This window comes from Rosa chinensis, chromosome 4, assembly GCF_002994745.2.
Source record: "Rosa chinensis cultivar Old Blush chromosome 4, RchiOBHm-V2, whole genome shotgun sequence".
Classification (NCBI taxonomy): domain Eukaryota; kingdom Viridiplantae; phylum Streptophyta; class Magnoliopsida; order Rosales; family Rosaceae; genus Rosa; species Rosa chinensis.
The window spans coordinates 10,062,992-10,084,814 of record NC_037091.1 but is presented as its reverse complement, the minus strand read 5'-3'; the positions used below and the strand labels follow the sequence as shown (position 1 = coordinate 10,084,814).

General features: G+C 47.1%; 1 protein-coding gene across 1 annotated transcript; it reads left to right on the top strand.

The window, feature by feature from the left end:
- The first annotated feature begins 12,523 nt into the window (after positions 1–12,523).
- Positions 12,524–13,324, top strand: LOC112198774 (protein WUSCHEL). The gene has a single exon (XM_024339884.2). It carries the CDS (start codon positions 12,527–12,529, stop codon positions 13,322–13,324), a length of 798 nt encoding a protein of 265 aa, XP_024195652.1. The 5' UTR covers positions 12,524–12,526.
- The last annotated feature ends 8,499 nt before the right edge of the window (positions 13,325–21,823 follow it).

Genomic DNA, 21,823 nt, shown 5'->3' with positions numbered 1-21,823 from the left:
TTTATTCCTTCAATTATATCTCCATCAAGAATTAAGATTTTGACCGTGACTTCTTCATAACAAATGTTCCACTCTGAGTGTAGATCATCCTGGTAAAATTTCAGAGCTTTTGGTATAGCAGTTGGGCCCAAAACGCTGATGGACCTCTTACAGGTCCAGTTTTCCAGTTTTGCTTCTGCAGAAAATTGGACTGATTGTTTAAAGGCCTTCCACTCAAAAATAACTCTGGCACTCTTCATAAGAAATGATCCTTGGGCTTTCTAGATTTAATGTGGAAAGTTTTAGCTCATTTGGATTTCATTTGGTTAGTCTGCCGCCCCTCCTTCCTCATTTAGCTCAGTTTCTCCTAGTCGAAGTAGGAAAATGTGCTAAAGTTGACTTTTCATGCTTCCATGCTTCCATAGTAGGCTTTATTTAGCCTCTAAATATATATTTCGAACTTGTCGACAATATATAGCTTGAGCCACTGACATTGGCTCAATTTCTCCAAGACGTGCCTTGTCAGGCCAAAATGCTCATTTTGGGTCCAAACATTGCCCCCCAGACCTCAAAGTCAAAGCTCTTCGTCTTGACTGAAGAGGTCTTGAATCAGCACTACTCTTATAATGTTGTTGCTCCAAAGCCACTTGTATTGGCTTGACTGTTTCCATATAGGCCTCTAAATAGGCCATAAAGCTTGAATGCCACTACTGAATTGCCTTTGTCATGAACTGACGCTTCCTTTGCCAACTTTATTGCCCCCCATGGATCTGGCGAAACTTGGGCAGGTTGTAGGAGATCAGAACTTTAACGTGCCCCCCATGCGAAGGAGACTGCTTTTGATCGCGAATGAGGATCCTTCTCTTCCTTGGTGGTAGCTTCGCCATGTGTATAGCAACAAGTATCTGCCTTGTTCGCTGGCTCTCTGTTGATTTTCTCAAATGTAGGTGTTGGAGCCGCTTTCTTGGCTAGATCAAGGCCTATAGTACTTGGTGAAATAAGATGCAAAATAGCAAACTCTTTGCTGTCATTTAATCCTTCGCGAGTCTTATGCCGAAGAGGATGATTGGATCATGGCTATCGACATCATGATGTGTGACCAAGTGAAACCACCATATCTGCTGCAACTTTAGCTTCTAAAACCGCATCGGTTTTAATCATGTTTTATTTAAAAAACATCAGGCCACTATGTTGGCCCTGCGGTGGTAGGAAAAGGTAGAATATCTTCACTGTCGCCTTAAATGCGATTCTCAAGATGGAATAATGATTCATTAATTATCGACTAGGGCCACTCACTGGCCCAGCTAATAAATTAATCTCCAAAATATCTGAGCTATAAATCAAGGTGTAATGGAGAAATATCTTCACTGTTGCCTTAGATGCGATTCTCAAGATGGAATAATGATTTATTAATTATCAACTAGGGCCACTCACTGGCCGAGCTAATAAATTAATCTCCAAAAATATCTGAGCTATAAATCAAGGTGTGTTAACGTTAGTGATCCGTGGGATCTCTAGTTAGCTATAAATAAAGAAAGAGAGAGAGAAAGAGGGATTGACACAAGATGTATAGTGGTTCGCCTCCGCATGAGCGGGAGACTACGTCCACTTGAAAGCTATACTAGTGTGTCGGGGGCTTGCGGCCTAACAAGATTACAAGAGATGTAATGAATGTGTTGAGTTGTGGGAGGAGGCATTCCTTTTATAGATGAAGGAATGCTTCTCATTTACTTGTTCTTCGATGTGGGACAAGCAAAGTTACTATTCTAGTCTATTTAACATGTAGAAAGCTATGTTGTGGTGGCATCTTGGCAAGGGCGGAAAGGTGGCTTCCCGACGTCGGATTTGCGACTTCCGGATACCGCCGCATAGCCTGAACATAGGGCTACACGATGCATGTCTCGGTTGGGCCTTGCCATGTCTTGTGGATGTCCCAAAGTAGGTGTTACTTATGCTTGGTGATGTAGTAAATACTAGTCATGCTAGTAGAGGTATCTACAAGTCCCCGAAGTCCGCAAGCAAGAGGAGCTTCTTGGTTGGGGAGTTCAAATCATGAAGTCATCAAGCATAAGTAACCAGGCGGTACGGAGCCCCTACAAGTCCCCGAACTCCGTAAGCAAGAAGGGACTCGTTAACCTGAAAAACAAAGACAAAAAACAGGCATATGTAGGATTCTCGTTGCATTGGGCAACAAACGTGAGTTGCATTGATATGCGTTGGCATATACGAACGTACGGGGTGCATGATACATGTTGATGTATACACTCGAATGGCGCCGAGTACGATCGCTTTATGACGTACAAACTCGAGGACGCGTATGGTCATGTGAGCATATGGATTGCATATGATAAATGTAAGTTGTATGAGCGTTGCGGAGGTAAGCGTTAGTAATTCGTGAGTGTTGAATGCTTGAATGCTTGTGTTTGTTTGGTTGTCGCTCGTATTAATGGAACGCGAAAAGAATTCGATTTGTCACAAGCGACAAATGGTAGAAGAATTCAATGTTCCATTAACGTGTGGTGTGTCGAGTAGACATGAGTGTAAAGCTCGAGGATTGCCGGGCAGGCATGAGCGAAACACTCGGGGTTGCCGGGAAGGCATGAGCGGAAGCTCAGGGTGCCGGGAAGGCATGAGCGGGAAGCTCGTGAGCGGAAGCTCAAGGGTTGCCGGGAAGGCATGAGCGGGGAGCTCGGGGTGCCGGGAAGGCATGAGCGGGAAGCTCGGGGTGCCGGGAAGGCATGAGCGGGAAGCTCGGGGTGCCAGGAAGGCATGAGCGGAAGCTCGTGAGCGGAAGCTCAAGGGTTGCCGGGAAGGCATGAGCGGGAAGCTCGGGGGTGCCGGGAAGGCATGAGCGGGAAGCTCGGGGTGCCGGGAAGGCATGAGCGGGAAGCTCGGGGTGCCGGGAAGGCATGAGCGGGAAGCTCGGGGTGCCGGGAAGGCATGAGCGGAAGCTCGGGGATGCCGGGAAGGCATGAGCGGAAGCTCGGGGATGCCGGGAAGGCATGAGCGGAAGCTCGGGGATGCCGGGAAGGCATGAGCGGAAGCTCGGGGATGCCGGGGAGGCATGAGCGGAAGCTCGTGGGTTGCCGGGGAGGCATGAGCGGAAGCTCGTGGGTTGTCGGGAAGGCATGAGCGGAAGCTCGGGGATGCCGCGAAGGCATGAGCGGGAGCTCGTGGGTTGCCGGGAAGGCATGAGCGGAAGCTCGGGGATGCCGCGAAGGCATGAGCGGTAAGCTCGTGGGTTGCCGGGAAGGCATGAGCGGAAGCTAAAGGGTGCCGCGAAGGCATGAGCGGTAAGCTCGTGAGCGGAAGCTCGGGGATGCCGGGAAGGCATGAGCGGAAGCTCGGGGGTGCCGGGAAGGCATGAGCGCAAAAGCTAGGCGGTGCCGCTGAGGCACGAGCGCGAAAAGGTCGGCAATGTCGCTGAGGCACGAGCGCGAAAGCGTGGCGGTGCCGCTGAGGCACTAACGGGTAGCTTGATGGTGATGCCCTGGGGCATGAGCGTGGCCGTTGCTAATTATGCTGGGCTGTATGTGCAAGTTCCCGAAGTCCCCAGTCAAGGAGGGTGGTCTTGCGGGTTGATACCAAAGCGTAGCTTTGTGCCGTATATCAAGCATAATTAGTGCGAGTGCGTCGTCCATCTAGAATTGGTTGGAGCGAACGCTTTTGCCCTTTCGGGTGGGCCCCTGCTAGGCCCTGCGAGGAGTCCCCCACTCCTGGCTATAGACCTCCGGATGGTCGGAAAATTGTTTGATGAGGGAGCTGCGCGGAGCAGAGGGTGTTGGGTAGCGAGCCCAATCTTTGGTACCCAAGCGTCGGGGTTAACTGCCGGATCAATGGCTGCCGTAGGCTGTGTTAACTAGTCCCTTACTGTTTTCTCAAATGAGAAACTTGACTGCAATGCCGCGTAGCGGTCATTGTCATTATGAGGCGTAGCCTTACCGCTTGGCGGTTGGTTGAAAAATGATAAACATATAGAGCAAGTAATAAAATTTTGTTTGAGTTTCCCATACTTATTTAATTTTGCAATTAAAATAGGAGCATGGCATATGTGTATAGCATTTACTTGTAATGTGGATGGTAATATCATTTTTGCATTTTTGTAGATATGCCAAAGGGTCATTGAGATCGGTATGCGAAGCATGGCATATCTAGTACGTGAGATCTAGAAAGTGTTGCCAAATCTACGAAATGTTGTAGGCATGCTTAAAAGTTTATGGAAGCATGTAAAGATATATCAAGTGTGATATTCTATAAGCATGCTCAGAAGTAGTAAAAGCATGTGATTGGCATGGCATTAGCTCAATTTGAAAGAGCGTAAAAATTTAAGATATAATGACTTATCTTGTGTCGATTTGGAGTGAGTTGGGGTTTGAAGTTTGCATAGGTACCCAAATCATGTTGGAGTTGTCCAAGCATGACGCTCCATTGCTTTGGCGGATAAAGTGTTCCGATAATGGACGTCAACTCGTAGTTGAGGTTGAATGCTCCATAGAAATAATTTGAATTTCCTTAGAACAAAATAGGTGATTAATATGTGGATTTGCAAAATCAACACTAATAATTTATGTATGTACATTTTGCATATAATTAAATTGATTAAATATATATATATGCCATAGATATTTAATGTACACATGTTTGAGAATGTCACGGTGGCCGGTAACCATAGTGGTATTGCTGCTTTGTATATATGCATGGCATCAAATGATATATAAGCCTACATTTAGGTGAAGTTAAATGTAAAGACCGGCTATGTTGTCATGAGATATTGAACTTATAGACATAAGAAACATGTATACACGGAATGCATTTTTGTCAAAGATGCATGAATACCCAGTGCTAGAATGATAGCACATGATCAAATTGGTCAAAAGTGATGGAAAAATGCACTTTCAGACTCTGACCACTTATAAATGACTACACCCATAGTAATGTAATTTGTAGCAGCGGTATTGAGTGAAACAATACCTTAATATTTGCGGTAAGCAATTAACCAATGACATGCTGCCAAGTTTACGCACATATACCTAAATAATCACATGCTTGTAATGTTTGTGTGGCCTATCCGTGCACAGCAAAAATGCTAATGGCAAGTGGGTTTATGAAGTGTCAAATATGCTTGATCTATATGTCCACCGTGAGTTTGGTATCAATTAGAGCCAAATATGGCTTCATAACAAGCATGGGCGGATGGCATATATGGATTATGGGCCTTAGAAATATATGATCTCAGAAGCACATGGGGGAGTAGCACGTACATGTCAATGTAAAATTTATTTTGCATGCTAGTATGCATGCTGCATTTGCAAGCTGTTATGTGTGTAAGAGAGAAGCTGGCATAGTTTGACTGCTTACACATGTACAACTAGTTAATAGAAGGCAAAGACTATCATGCCTATATGAAGTCGTTGGGGCCACAAGAACCGCAAACATACGGACAAGCCTGCATGGTTCTATCAATATGCAATTAACAAGCATGCAAAGCATGTGGCCGACACAGGCATGTGTGTTGCAGGTGTGCAGAGAAGCATACTTTATGGGTGGCATTGAATTTATTAATCATGCTTCTGTTTACCAACTGCACTACACGTGAATAACCAGAGAAAGAGACAAGAAGACTTATCTCGATGGGTGGCCTTGCTGCATATGAACACAGTGAAGAGACCGGGTGCTTAGATCGGGAAGATTGAAAGTGGACGCTCGGAAACGTGAAACTCTGCCAGAGATCGCAGGTTTGGGAGGACTAAAGCTCCGCTGGTCGCTGGGTTTTGGAGCTCCGCCTGTCCAGATTTCGACGCCGACGATGGAGCTTGGCGGTGCCGACGCGCTGCCAATCTTGGGCGGAGATGCTCAGCGGAGGTTTTGCCGCTGATGGTGATCTGGCGGAGCAGTTGAGCTGGCAGCGGAGGTGCAACTTGCAGCGGTGCATGAACTCGAAGTTTAGCGAAGTGTTGGTCGAAGAAGTTGGACGGAGCTGCGAAGTTGGGCGGAACTTCGAAGTTGGGCGGAACGGAGGAAGAAGGCCGGCGGAATCAGTCCGGCGGAGGACCAGCTTGGCGGAGGAATTGCTAGCGGAAGAACCTTGCTGGCGGAAGACTCGCCGGCGGAAGGCTCGCTGGCGGACGGACATGGGTTCTTGGCGGAGCGGGTTGGTTCCGCTGGCGCTCAAGAGTCCGGCTGAGACTCAAGAGTCCGGCGGAGGAAGTTGGGCGGTGGCCTGCAGTAGGCAGAGCTGTGCCTAGCAGAGGATGACGCCCGGCGGTTTATCGCTGCCAAGGGAGAGAGACGCCGGCGGTGATTTGTGTGGCGGATGTTGCGTTCACCAGGAGCCTGGCGGAGACCACTGAGCTCAGTGGGGAACTGGAGCTCGGCGGAGACTCGCTTGGCGGAGGCTTGCCGGCGGAGGTGGCTATCGGTAGACCTGGAACTCAGCGGAATCATGCCCAGCGGTTGCCGGAGCCAGTGTTATCACCGGTGTAGCCTGCCCAGTTGTGACAGCTCCGCAAACAAACTTGCAGTGGTTTGAGCCAGCGGAAATGTTGCGCGGCGGAGGCTCTGGCAGTGGTTTGGCGGAGATGGTGCCACTGATGGGCGGAGCTGCTCGGCGGAGCGGAGCGGAGGTGATGAATGCGAATGGAATGGGTGCCCAGAGGAGATCTCTGGGTGTCCAGAGAAGTTTGGCGGCAATTTTTCAAATTTTTTTTTTTTTTTTGAAGTTCAGCGTTGACTAACTATGGTCAGTGTTGACCAAAAGTTGACCAAGCCTTGTTCAACGTTGACTTTTGTGAGTTGGGCGTTGACCGACCCCGCCGGGCGTTGACCGACCCCTCCGGGCGTTGACCGACCCCGCTGGGCGTTGACCGACTCCGCTGGGCGTTGACCGGACCCGCTGGGCGTTGACCAGCCATGCTGGGCGTTGACCGGACCCTAATTTGATGTTGAATGAGCGTTGACTTCGACGCTTATGGGTCAAAGCTCGTGGTAGGTGACGAAGCCTTTGTGTGTCGGCTTCCCACAGACGGCGCCAATGTTAACGTTAGTGATCCGTGGGATCTCTAGTTAGCTATAAATAAAGAAAGAGAGAGAGAAAGAGGGATTGACACAAGATGTATAGTGGTTCGCCTCCGCATGAGCGGGAGACTACGTCCACTTGAAAGCTATACTAGTGTGTCGAGCCTTGCGGCCTAACAAGATTACAAGAGATGTAATGAATGTGTTGAGTTGTGGGAGGAGGCATTCCTTTTATAGATGAAGGAATGCTTCTCATTTACTTGTTCTTCGATGTGGGACAAGCAAAGTTACTATTCTAGTCTATTTAACATGTAGAAAGCTATGTTGTGGTGGCATCTTGGCAAGGGCGGAAAGGTGGCTTCCCGACGTCGGATTTGCGACTTCCGGATACCGCCGCGTAGCCTGAACATAGGGCTACACGATGCATGTCTCGGTTGGGCCTTGCCATGTCTTGTGGATGTCCCAAAGTAGGTGTTACTTATGCTTGGTGATGTAGTAAATACTAGTCATGCTAGTAGAGGTATCTACAAGGTGTAATGGAGAAGTATTCCTTGCGACCTAGAAATGGCATCCAAGAAACCATTCGTTATCGATCAGGCAGATGAAATCACTGAAAGCTGCATTCACCTGGCGGACTAACATGAGTGTTCGATGTAGAGATCAGACTGGAGAGGAGAGTAGTCGACTGACGGGCTTTGGTGGCGGTGATAGTCAAGCGAGTCTGGGTCCCACACCTCGCGATCATTTGCCAGATGATGCTATGGCCTATTATGGGCTTCCCATCCGCCGTCCCATAGTGGCTCTTCGGCAGGTGCCTGGTGATTTAGCAGTTGGGGACCAAGGAGGAAAGTGGGCTTCTGGCCTACCGTTGCTCCCGAGGAAAATGTTTGGTATCAGGAGGTCCAAGCGAGAGATTTGGCCCGATGGGATGCGGTGGGTATCACCCAAACCATCGATCTATGCTTCTGTCTTCCCCATAATACTAGCCCTGCACCGCTAGCCGCCGCTCTTTGCTTCTGGAACACCTCCAGCAATACATTTGATTTCCGGTTTGGGCAGATGAGCATAACTCTGCTGGATGTTCTTACCATTACGGGGTTGCCCATTGACTTTGACCCCTATGTGCATGGTCAATTTGATGGCATTCAATTTTCTTTGAGAATGGATATGGCTGGTCGAGGGCATCACAGCAGATCCTACCCATTCTGGCGCGATTATTACTGCACCCAACGTGACCATACAGGAGGTATCGCATTCCTGGAATTCTGGCTTTGCAAATTTATCTTTTGCACTTCTTCCAACAAACCTACTGGGCCCTGGAATTCTCTGGCCACTGCTCTTTACAATGGTATTTGCGTTGGCCTTGGGCAACCCGTATTGGGTGCGTTATATCGCATCCTTTATAGAGCTGTAATGCGCCCATTTGATACCGACATTAGTGGCCCCCTCTGGATCCTTGCCTTTTGGCTGCAGATTTATTTCCCTCTTTTCCGTCGCGGTGATATTCCAAAGGAACCTCCAATTGATTCCCTTTTGGGGAACTGGCTTTGCCGCAACGTAAGGTATCGAGCTCCACCCTACTCCGAGTGTTTTATTTACTTGTACTTGCTGGGAGAGATGCCGGACCCAAAAATAGTCCTTTCTATGCTATTCCCTCCTCCCCTTGATGATGGCTTTCTGCCCAGTGGACGAGATCATAGTGAAAGAGTCCTCCTGGCCTTTCGTCGCACCATCTCCTGCTTGGATATTCGTCTTGCCACCGATCGCGTAAGTTACGAGCTCTAGGCCCCTAACCACTTTGCTCGCCAATTTGGGTTGGCCCAGTTGGTACCCTGGCCTCTGGTTGATTCTGCCAATTACTAAACATCTTGGCGGAGATTAGCCCCGCCTGGGTCTGCCCCTTTTCAAAGTCAGTTTACTTTGATAGTGATTCGCCCTTGGGTCAAAGCGCTATACCCCCTCAACGATGTCGATGATGACTATGCTGATTGGTGGAAAGAAGTGTCAGTGAACTGTTGGGACCCGCCACATGCCGAACTCTTCGTCCTGATCTTTCGTGGCATGAGTAGTCCTGGTCCAAAGGACCGCAAGATTCTTGAGCGCTTCTCCAACCCTGCAGCACAACCCCCGCGACCTATTCTACCTTCTCGCTCATCGCGTCCAGGGATACAAATCCACTAGCCTAGGGCAACAGTAAGTTTTTGCCTTTCTTCACCATTCCTTTTCCTTGTCTTGATTTTCCCGCTTTTATTCCTGAGTGTGTTTTGCAGCAAACTACCCGAAGCAAGACAGCCTCTGTTCAGGTAGGGAAATAAAAGGTAATAGCAGAGGAGACTCCTGAGGGAGAGTCTTCTCATGATGAAGATCTCGTTGAGGTAATTTGGTTAAGAACGATCCCAAACTTGCATATTTGGTGCTTTCCCCCTTTTTGAATTGTGATTCTTTTCTCGTATAGGCCACTGCTGTCTTTGCTTGCAAACGTGATCGATCTCAGTCTGTCGAAGAGAGTTTTGAAGGTGACGAACCTCTGGGAATGCAATTGGTAAACTCCGGCCCCGTCTTATTCTATTTAAATTTTAGAATCTGGGCAGGATCTTCATTATGTATCTTTTGATAGGTCCGTCAGAGGACCACTGATCCCTCTCGACTGAGCGAGGCTAGATCCTCAGCCGTTGCAGAAGAGCCAACTCTCTCGCTAGTTCAAGCATCAACTAACCCCATGGTGACTCTTCCGTCTCCCACATCTACAGAGCATCTGCAAGGTCCTACCATTCTAATAACGATCTCCGACAATGACTCCTCGGAGAATGAAAATGTGGAAAGCCACTCTGAGGCTGCCGCTTATGAGGAACTGATGACGACAGAGATTCTCGCGGCACTAGAGGTCCAAGAGGTGAATGAGGTGAGGCCTCTTCCTTTAGGAGACCACATACCAGATATTGACCCGACAACTCGAGAGGTAAGCCACTGTTGGCCAATGCTTTCCATTTCCCTTTCTGATCCAACCCCGCTTTCTGACATTTTTGAATCTGACCAGGATTCTGTTTGTACCGAGGAGGTGGCTGCAAACGCTAAGGGTCCTCTCGGCGGGACAGTTGCCCCAGAGATGGAAAATGATACTGACGGTGGTGGTGCCCCCCAAGTCTCTCGAATAAATGAGACAACCGTCGAAGCCGAGGGCCCTGTTCTTGAATCTGCTCCACTTGCCCATGGTGAGCCGCGAGTTGAGTTTTCAGATTCTCCTACGGCTGAAGGGACAGACTAACCTGTTGAAGATGAAGAAACTGAGGAAGCTGTCCACCCTTTTGCATTGGTGGCTCGTGATCCTGTGGCGCCTCCGCCGCCTCCTCCTCCTACCAAATTCGAGAGATTGATGAGGGTGTTGGAGGCAACTCCTTTTTCTGCTGTGGATGAGGCTAAGATGGTGCTTCACGAACATCTGGGTCCTCGGGTATTGGAGACTGACATCCTTCCGCGAGTCTTGGAAGCTCTAAGGTATCTTCGCCAGGAGAAGGTTTTGACTCCGTGGCAATTTAGTGCTATCGACTCTCTGCTGAATGAACTTGATATGACCCGCCGACGTCAATCTACCGCGAACACCCAGGCTCACGACACTCAAGAGGCTTTGAATAGTGTCTCTAGAGAAATGGACATCTTCCGCGATATTTTAAATGAACGAGCCATCCGCCTGCGAGAACTACAAATCCAAAGGTCCGACTTCAAACTTCAGATTGAGGACCTCCAAGCCCATTTAGCCTTTGTTGAGAATGCGACTGTTGCAGAAGAAGCTCAACTCGATGAACCTTTGGCTTCTTCTGAAGAAATAGGCCGCAACCTGGCCTGTATCAAAGAACGGGCCACTCAGGCCGAAGCTGGTGCCATTACGGCGAAATGCCACGTGGAGGAACTTTGTTTGAAATTGAGCTTTGCGGGCCAATCTCTGTAGGCCTCCTCGAAAATCGTTCGGTCTCCTCACATGCTGCTAGTCCCTTTTTTCCCGAGATTTGGAATCACTCATCTCGATTTACTGACATCGGTTTTGAAATTGAGCTTCATCCAAGGGTGGGGATTTGCCTGAAGTCCCTATAAATTGTTGTATTTTGGGAAGGGAATACTCACAACAATTTTTCTGAAATATTCAAAAATGGTCTTTCAGTCCTTGCTTCTTTTTCTCCTTTTTCACAAATCTTCCCCTCATGAAATGACCTTTAGCCTCTAAATTTTAGGCTTTATGGCGTAATCTTAGGCAACCCCTTGTTTCGCCTTTCTGGAATCTTGCAACAATAATGCCAGGCTTTAGATTGGTTTAGAAACGTGAAGGGGCTCTGAGTGTGGGATCCATGATCATGCGAGATCATCTTTCTTAGAATCCCACACGTGGAGCGAAATGGAGAAAGGGAGGACGACCACTCTGAGGTTCGTCTTTGCTCCTCTATTTCCTTCCTTCTGGACCCGGCCCGTGTTGTGCCCTCCAGATGGAAGGGGCTTTGGTTCTCACCTCCTTCTCCCCCTTTCTCTTCTTGATAGAATCTTGGAGGGATGAGAAGGGATGGACCCTTTGAAGGAATGAGTTCAAGCTACAGAATGGCTGTTCCTATACTTCACGTCCAACTAATGGTGGTTACCATGGCTAGAGGGGGTGCATAGACTCAAGCTGATATTTGATTCTTTCACTCTCTGCCCCTCTCGGAGATAATGGCGCAGCTCAACCCGACGTTGGATTCCATAGCTACTTCCAAATGAGGGGGCTTTGGAGGCTCCATTTTCTTTCACTGGAGTCTCCCCTTCTCATGGATAATGGCGTTGGCCAAACCTATGTTGTATTCCTCTGCCGCTTCCACTTGAGAAAAGATTCAGAAGATATCACAACATTCCTATTTTGTATTCTAGCCACTTTTGGCTTTGTAATGAATGTACTGCTTTTGGCCGCAAAGCCACTTTATGAATATAATAATATTTTCTTATCCTGATATCCAAATATCGTGAGAAGCCAATAATTGTGTCTCGCAAGGCCCCAAATATAGGCCCTCATAGTTGTATATTGAAAATAATATGAACTTTTAAAATATGCTCCACGTCAAAAAGAGCCTTGCGGCGAGGGTTTTGAGAAAATATGTATCTTTTGGATCCACTTGCTAGCTCCCAACTCAAAACTCTTAGCGCCAATAATTCCTTCTTTTCCGAGATTTAAGGCACTAATCACTCGTTGAAAAACAATGGTCGTAAAAAAAATCTCATGAATAGAATAGTTACCTCCTCGAAAACCGTTCGGTTTTCCCCACGTGCCAATAATCCATTCTTTTCCGAGATTTAGGGCAACTTTAATCACGTGGTACTGACACTTAGTTTGACTCTTCTTTTTGACCGTCCATCCAAGGGTGGATATTTGCATGCCTATATCTTCCTTCACATTATAAACCCAAATTTCCAATCCCAAAATCATTTCATCAACTCGAATCTTTCTAATAGCAATCTTTCTTAATTACTCATCATCATCACTCTTCAATTCCCGCACTCTCTCAATCCATCACCAATGGAACCACAAAGCCGGCATCCAACCGAGGATGGAGGAAGTAACAAAGTAGCCGGGAGTAGTGCTAACATGCTTCGCAGGAAGAGCAGTACTAGGTGGATTCCCACTACAGATCATATAAGAATCCTCAAGGAGCTTTTCTACAACAAGGAATTTAGGTCCCCAACTATAGAACAGATTCAGAGGATATGTCTCCAGCTGAAATGGTACGGCAAGATCGAGTTCAAAAGCGTCTATTATTGGTTCGTGAACCAAAGGGCTCGGGAGAAGCAGAAGAAGAGGTCCACTTCGGATGTTCATGTGCCCATGCAAAGATCAGGGCTTGTTGGTGATGACAATGTTACCAATTGGAAACATGAGGATCAGTATATTAACTTTGGATCTTCTGCACCTGCTTCTGCTTCTTTCACTGGTGTGATGATTGCTTTTAACGGGCAGATGGGGAACTATGGCGGTTATGGATCCATGAACATGGAGAAGGGTGCTAGGGATTGTTCAATCTCAGCTGGAGGGGGAACTAGTTCTACTTTCTTTGACATGAATGTAGAACAAACTTTCATGGAACAAAGAGGAGAAGATCACCAGGAGATTGAAACCCTTTCACTGTTTCCCTTGCATGGTGAGGACATCTTTGGCAACATGAAGACTACTTCCGATGGAGGTGGCGGTCACGGCGGTGGCTCTCACACTTCCCTTGAGCAGCCTTTCCTACGAGGGCAAAGCTGGAAAAAGTTTCCGAAGCCGCTGACTCAGCTTAGTAGCTTCGCTAGTGTAGGAACACTTAGAATTGCCCCCTAAGAGTTGTATTTATAACTTCTTTTTTTTTTGAAATAAATATGTAACTCTTTATAGACAGTTGAAAGGGCATCCTAAGACTCAAAACAAAACAAAAACAAGAACAACACATAAACTGACGCAACATACAAGAAAAAACGTTTTGGACTTAGGGATATTTCTCTTCCCCTTTCGGTAACTCCTTTGGAACATGACCAGGTGAAGAGAGGAACGATTTTGGCAGAGCTCAGCTCACTTGATTGACAGGGGACGAGACCATTTGTCAGCACTTCTCGTATCCAAACTAGACCTTAGACATCAAATCCCATTGGATGCGCCTACAATGAAGAAGATATTTACCCAAAATTCATTTTGACTCTAATAATAAACAAACAACCAACGAAATAAAGAACAAAGATAAACAAAAACCGAAATATGAATATAAAACCTAAAACAAAGTTAAGGAAAACTTTTATTTATTTATTTATTATTATTTTTTTAAAGCTAAATGGGCATAGTATTGTATAGTACTACCCCCTAGTGTTGCTAGGCATAGCGAAGAAATGATTATGAGCCTCAAAAACAGGCCTTCATGAATGGGCTTTGCGAGTGTAGGAACACTAGAATTGTCCCCCATGTCTTATGCGAATAAACTGTCTACGACTCCTCCGAGTCCCAGACATTGGGAAAGTATTTCTTCAAGTATCTCCCATTGATAGGGTTATGATGGACATCTCCATCCAAGTCCTTGAGATGAAACACTCCTTTCTCTAAGATTTTATAGATGATATACGGGCCTTCCCATCTTGGAGTCCATTTGCCGCGACCATCTAATTTTTGCCAAGCGGGAGAACTGCTTTCCAAACCAACTCTCCTTCACTGTAACTCCTTCCCCACATCCACTTGTCATAGGAGCGAGCGACTCGTTGCTTTTCCATGACCAAATTATCTAAAGCCTCCAAGCGCTTTTTGCTAAGGTCTTCATGTTCCTGCCACATAGCCTTAACGTAGTCTTCTCCAATGAGATGATGTTGCTCTTGAACTCGTAATGATTGGACGTTGACTTCCATCGGTAGGACTGCATCATGGCCAAACATCAAAGCATAAGGTGTTGTCGCGGTGGGATTCCGCTTAGAGGTGTGGTAGGCCTAAAGAGTTTCATAAAGTGTCTCATGCCACTGTCGTGGATTAGCTTCCAACATTTTCTTCAGCAAATTGATAATAATCTTGTTGCTGGCCTCCGCTTGACCGTTAGACTGAGCATAATATGGACTGGAATGGATGAACTGTATTCCCCATTCTCTTACCAGTTTATCAACTTCACCACCCATGAAAGCTGCCCCCCGGTTCGAAACAAAAATTTATGGGATCCCAAATCTGCAGATGATGTTTCTGAATAGGAATTGTCGCAACGTGCCACCAGATGCTTCCTTTAAAGGTTCTGCTTCAACCCACTTTGTAAAGAAATCAGTCGCGACGATGATGAACTTGTGTTGAAGTGATGAATGTGGGTGAATCATCCCAATTAAATCCAGCGCCCATCCTCTTGCGGGCCAAGGCTGTATAATGGGCTGCATTGGAATATTAGGAACATGCTGGACCGGCCCATGAGCTTGGCAATCCAAACAACCTTTAGTGAACGCGATACAATCCTTCAAGATACTGGGCCAAAAATATCCATGTCGTCTGAGCAACCATCGCATCTTTGGACCTGCTTGGTGAGCTCCACAAATGCCAGAATGAACTTCGCGCATGAGTTGTTTCGCTTCGCGGCCATAAACACATCTGAAATCCACGCTATCTTCTCCTCGTTTGCGAAGTTCATCATCTCTGAGGAAGTAGTTGAGGGCAAGATAGCGAATCCTTCTATCTGTGGTCTGATCAGGATGCTTGAGATAATTAATAAAAGGGATGCGCCAATCCACGTTAATGGATTCCAGGGTCGCGATTGAGGTATCTTTTGGAGGATCTCTTCTCACCATCCATGAAGGAAGCGTGCGACGCTCGACTTTAAGGATTCTCTCCCGTATGCCATATCTCAATGTTACCCTTGTTGCCAGCTGGGCCAACTCGTTCGCGGCAAAATTTCGCTCGCGAGGAATGTGCTCAAGATGTACGTTATCAAATTGGTCCAACAGTTCTAATGTCCTGTTGCAATAAGGGACCAACGTGAAGCTATTGCATCTGAACTCATTACACAACTGATTGATAACCAAGAGAGAATCGCCAAGTATTTGTACATCTCTAATTCCCATTTCCAGCTGTACTTCTAGGCCTATGATTAAGGCCTCATATTCTGCCTGGTTGTTGGTACACTGAAACTCCAACTGGAATGAGTACGAAAAGTGATCTCCAGCCGGATTCTCTAGTGCAATTCCTGCTCCTGCTAGCGTATCCGTTCTTGACCCGTCAAAATATAACACCCAGGGCTGGAGTGAGACTGTGGCTTGATACAGCGCAACGTACTTTGGTAAGCACGCCAAATCTGGGCAATCTAAAGTTGTGGCAGCGACCTCTAAATCTCTAACCACGGGGACATCCAGCATAGGGTGATGTGCCAGAAAGTCCGCGATTGCTTGCCCCTTTACTGCTTTATGTGGGACATACTGTAGTGAGAATTCTGATAAGGCGAGCACCCACTTGCCAATACGGCCTCTCAGGATAGGTCGTGATAGCATATACTTGACTAGATCGGTTTGAGCAATGATGCAAGTAGTAAAGGACAACATGTAATGCTGCAACTTGCATGCTGAGAAGTATAATATAAGACAGCTTTTCCATTGGAGTGTACCTTGTTTCGCAATCTGTGAGTGTCCTACTGAGGTAAAAAAATGGCATGTTCGACACCCTCTTCATCATTCTGAGCGAGGAGGCTGCCAATGGAAGCCTCAACCGCTGAAACATACATCTTTAATGGAAATCCAGCTCTTGGAGGGACAAGCACTGGCGGGCTCGCCAGATAGGCCTTGATTTTGTCGAAAGCCTCTTGATGTTTAGGTTCCCACACAAACTCGTTCTGTCCTTGCAACTTCAGCAGTGGGGAAAATGGCTGGATTTTGCCCACAGAGTTAGAAATGAATCGTCACAAAAAGTTGATCTTCCCTAGTAGTCGTTGTAATTCTTTCTTCGTTCGCGGGGGGAGATGCATTAATGACCGCGTTTGCCTTATCCTCAGGGACCTCAATGCCCCTTTGATGGACAATGAATCCCAGGAAATCACCTGCCTGAACTCCAAAAACGCACTTGGCGGGATTCATCTTGAGCTTGTGTAGCCGCATGCACTCGAAAACTTTTTTGAGATCAATGAAGTGATCTCCACTCTTCTTAGACTTCACGACGACATCATCAATGTAAACCTCTAAGATCTTCCCAAGTATGTCATGGAAGATCAGGTTCATGGCTCTCTGATATGTTGCTCTGGCATTCTTCAGTCCAAAAGGCATGACCACATATTCAAAAACTCTCGTGAACCCAGGGCAGCGAAATGCGGTCTTGTGTCTATCTTCTTCTGCGACCAGAATCTGGTGATATCCCGCTGTGCCGTCCATGAAAGACAACAATTCGTGCCCTGCAACTGCGTCTACCAACATGTCAGCGCGCAACAGGCATGGGGTAGACGTCTTTAGGTGTAGCCAAATTAAGGTCTCTGTAATCCACGCAGATCCTCATCTTGCCATTCTTCTTACGAACATGCACTATATTGGACAGCCACTGATTGTACTTGGCTACCTTGATAATGCCCAACTTGTGCATCTTTTCGACTTTCTCTTTGACCAGAACTTGGGTCTCCGAGTTCATTCTTCGCGGCTCTTGCTTCAAAGGCCTCTTATCAGGCAGCATTGGTAGTTGGTGGCATACCAAGTCTGGTGATAGGCCTGGCATGTCCTCTTATTTTTCCGCGAATCAGTCCTTGAATTCCAGCAATAATTCGACGAGCCTCTGTTTCTCGCTAGGCTCTAAGTAAGTGCTGATAGCCACTTCTATAGGCTCATCAGTTGTTCCCAGATTGACCTTTTCAGTAGGGTCCCTAACCTTCGGAGGTGTGTCATCCAATGCCGCTGGAGCAAGCTGAATCTCTTCTTCCTCCTCTTCTTGGTCCGTGAACTCTTCATTAATAATTTCTAAGGTCGCGACTCGATTATAGGCCTTTTTTTCCACCAAGTATGAGGATAGCCTCTCATACAAGGAATGGAAGGCCTCTATCCCTTCCTCTAGAAGGTTGTAATCCATTAATTACCCATTGCGTGGGGCACAGCATGGCCGGGCCTCGCTAGGTTTTCTTTTGCGAGCGTGAACCCCCACTGTGCCAACTCGGAAGCCGTCATCCCTGTGGGACGGCCCTTATTTTCGATGCTACTGACTTGCAATGGAGTAATTGGCTCCAAATAGTACTTGGCATCTACGTAATTTGCAGAAACAGAAAAAGGGCGAGGGTCTGCTTTAATTATCTCAGCCTTATTTGTCACCCTATTCCACATAATCAGCTCTTGGTGGAGTGTTGACGGAACACAATAGCTCCGATGAATCCAATCTCTTCCCAGGATGGCACTGTAGGCCGCGTAACAATCTGTAATGAAGAACGCATAAACGCTTTCTGCGGGACCCACCTTGATTTTTAGGAACAGTAAACCTAACGTCTTAGTTACTGTGCCCGCAAAGTTCTTCAATGTGAGATAGGTAGACTAGATCTTCTCCTTCTTGATTCTCAAAAGCTGCATGGTCCTTGTAGTAATGACATTTACAGCCGCGGCGGTATCAACCATTATCTTGCTGACCTTAGTCCCATTAACTTCCGTTGTGATATACAAAGGTCGCATGTGTTGCACCATGGCGGGTGTGGGTCTTGTAAAGCTCATAAAGAAACCCTTGCTGTTAGCATCTTCAGTCTCAAGGAACAATGCTTCTTTCACCGGCGTTGTTGAGGCTGAAGTGATCTGCAACTGCTGTTTTCCAATCGCATTAGCTTCTACACATTCCTACGCAGCGATTGGTAAGGCATACTTAGCAGGGAGCACATAAACCATATTGCAAGAGGTATCCACCATTTCTGTTTCGTCCATGTCATCATCAAGATTGAGCTTGGGTTCATCTGCTGGGATATCGGCGTTGAACTGTTTAACCATGAAAGCAACCAATGATTCCTCTGCGGGGATCACCGCCTTGGCTTGTTCGTGCTCCTGTACTACAGGAACCTGGTTCAGTGACTCTGAAATTTGTTTCGCCGCTGGCACTTCTTCTGGGAGAGTGACCACCAAGCTTTGAACTTTCTGCACAATCGCGGACCGATTGTCTTTGCCCCCCAGCCTGTCAAAGATGGAAGGCTCGCTATTTCTTCCTTCGCGAGATATTCTCCGCCAAACATTGACTTTACGAGCTGGCGGCGGTTCTTGCCTCGCGGGAACTAGGGACTTCTCCTGAGTGCTGCTCTTAGGGGCACGTGGCTTTTGCTCTTAGCGGGATACTTTGGGCTGCGGTTTCTGAACTTGCGGGGAAACGAATCTCTTAGAGGCCAGTGCCTCCAACCGTCTCTGATACTCTTATGGAGGTTTCAGTAATTGCGATGGTTTGATCAATCCTTGATCTAGTGCTTCCAAGGTTCGCTTTGCTTCTCCAAACCTCTGCTAGAGTTTTCTCTTCCTTGAAGAGCTCATCTCCACCGCCTTGCCCTTCTTTTGTGTATACCATCTCCCTTCTTTGATAGAGGATGTCGACACAGGCGGAATGTAAGGTCTGGTAAAAACCCCTTGCCGCTTATCTGCTTGCCCTTCTTCCCTCGCGGTCTTCAACTTTTTGAATAAGTTTGAGTCCCTTGGAGAAGGAGTTTCTGAACCACTGTGTACTCTTGGGCTGCATGGTTGGAAGTTTCTAGAGGATGATACTAACCGTATTGGCAGCAGAGATCCAAAGCGGACAGTCTGGGATGTTTCCTCATGCAGGGCTTTAGTGTCACATTCTTCCTTGCACTGCGAGCATAGGACGATAGGTAAACAAGTCTTGGATTCCTGCTTCACGGCTTTGTCTCCAGCCCTTATCAAATCCTTAGCCGCGTGGTCTGGACTTTGATTCTGCTGATCTTTTTCACCCCATGCCACGTCCACCATGTTGATGCTGGTATCTGGGAAAGGATCTAAGTCTACCAACGCTGCTGCTGTTGTTGGCGCCTCTACTTGCAAACTACCGTTATTTAACCAGATTTGGATCTGATCCTTCAGCTTAACACAATCGGCTGTATTATGATTCCACATATTATGGAGTTTGCAGTATTTCTTCCCCCTTAGCTGTTCTAGTTTGGGAAATGGGCCGAAGTCGGTTTTCACCATCTTCGCGGCGATCATTTCATCCAAGATTTCATGCGCTTTGTTCGCGTCTTAAGTATAACTTGCGAACTCTGGTTTGGTGAAAACCACCGACTTGAGCTTCACCAGCTCTTTGCACAGCTTCAGTTGCTTTAGCCTTGAAGCCTTTTTTTTCGGTGAGTTCCAACGCAGCTATCTCGTCTTCTTCAGACTCGTCAGCCTCTGTTGTACTAGATTCCTCACTCTTGTAGTAAGGATCAAAGGGACTGGATTGATGGCTGAGTGCAGCCACTATTTGGCTTTTCCCTAGGATGTATGTCCCCTTCGAAGCGTTTTTCATAGCGTCCATCTCCCTGAGCAAGTGCTCGAAACTTCCTACTTCTGTGATCAGTTCCCCCATGGAATTGAACATGCTTCCATGCTGTTTTTACGTTGGCGGTGCTCTAAGCCTTTGATTGCCAACTTCACTAGTTCTTTCTCCAGCAGAATCACGTTCAACTTTCCTTTCTGGATCTGAAAGCGCTGAAGGTACATGATAGCGGATTCAGTTGGCTGCTGAGCCATCTGAGTGAGTGAAGCCAGATCTACTTCCGGCTCTATAGTCCTGAAGGTTTCCTTGAACAGCTTCTCCATCGCGGGCCAACTCGCAACTGATCTCGGTTGCAACTTAGTGAACCAGGTGAAGGCAGACCCCGATAAAGAAGTAGCGAAGATGTTACACTTCAGATTGTCGTCGTTCTGGTACTGGCCACACTGTACTTGAAACCTAACCAAATGGGCCGCGGCATTTTCGACTTCCTCTCCCGAGAAAGTAGAGAACGTAATGTTCTTATATCCCCTAAGATAAGGTGTATGTGTAATATGCGGTGGGAAGGGCCCCTGGTAGGCCTCCTCCAGGTTTGGCCTCTGGTTCGCTGCCCTGATCATTGCTTCTACCTCCTCTCTCCTTACATATCTTGGATCAGGAGGAGGTGGGTGAACCACTGTATCATCAACTGGCCAGATCAGCGGTGGCGCCTGTTAGACCTAGCAACAGTGCGGTCACAGGCGGGTTACGGGCGGACTTAACGGGTTGGCGGTCTTAACGGGCTCAGCCCGTTATAACCCGTTTTCTTAACGGGTTATAACGGGTTGAGCCCGATGGGTTCGCGGGTTACCCGTTGGAACCCGTTAAGACCGCTAAGGTTTTTTTTTTTTTTTTAAATTTTAAAATTCTTTTCTAATCAATCACCCACTAAAACCCGTTAATACCTGTTAACAATAAATTGGCCATTGAAACCCGTTAAGACCCGTTAACATAAAAATGAATTTATTTATTTATTTTTTTGCATTTTTTTAAACTCTTTTTCACACCCATTATCTATTAAAACCCTTCTAAAAAAAAAAAAGTTTCTTTTTTTAAACCCTCTTCCAACCCATTACCCATTAAAACTCTTTTTCATTGTTGATTTTCATTAAATCGAACTATCAAAAGTTAATACATATTGGGCTCACAATTCTAAAAAAAAAAGAAAAACTTTTTTTTTTCCTTCTCTTCTAACCGGGTTCAATAGGTTCCGTCGGGCAACCCGTTTCCGCCCGTTAACTAACAGTTTGTTAACGGGTTGGCAGCCCATTAACACGTTAAGTTATCGGGCGGAAATAAATGGGTTTTTAGCGGACGGTTAATGGGTGGTTAACGGTTCATGGGTTGAATTGCCAGGCCTAGCGCCTGTGGAGCCTGATTAACCAAAGATACGCCGCTTCCATGGGTCATTTTGTGTCGGGTTGACGTCTGTGACGTAAAACCCACTGTTGGCTGACCCTTTGTGGCTGCGGTGACCTTCGCTGGACTTTCAACCTGGTCGATACCATAATGGCTTGCTGGAGGTTGATCGTGGTGCACGTATTCAACTCCGTCGCTGTCGTATTGGGGAAACAGGCTATGATATGAAAGGGCCCCTTCATTGATTTTCAAAGTCTTGGCCCCTTGCGTGACTGATGACGCGGCGTTGTTCTTCCCACCCGTTGCCAGAGTAGTCTCTTTACCTCTAACTGACGCGGCAGTAGCGGATGTGGTCGTACTGCCGCCGCTTGCTTTTTCTCGGGCATTTGGCGGAGAGCCCAGAATGGCGCTAGGATCTCCCAGTGTTTTATGTAGAACCTCTCTGGCCTGATCGAGGTCAGCCTTCTGCATGGCCACCTGGGTCGCTACGTTGGATCCTTCTTTGCGAATCGTCGCGACTTC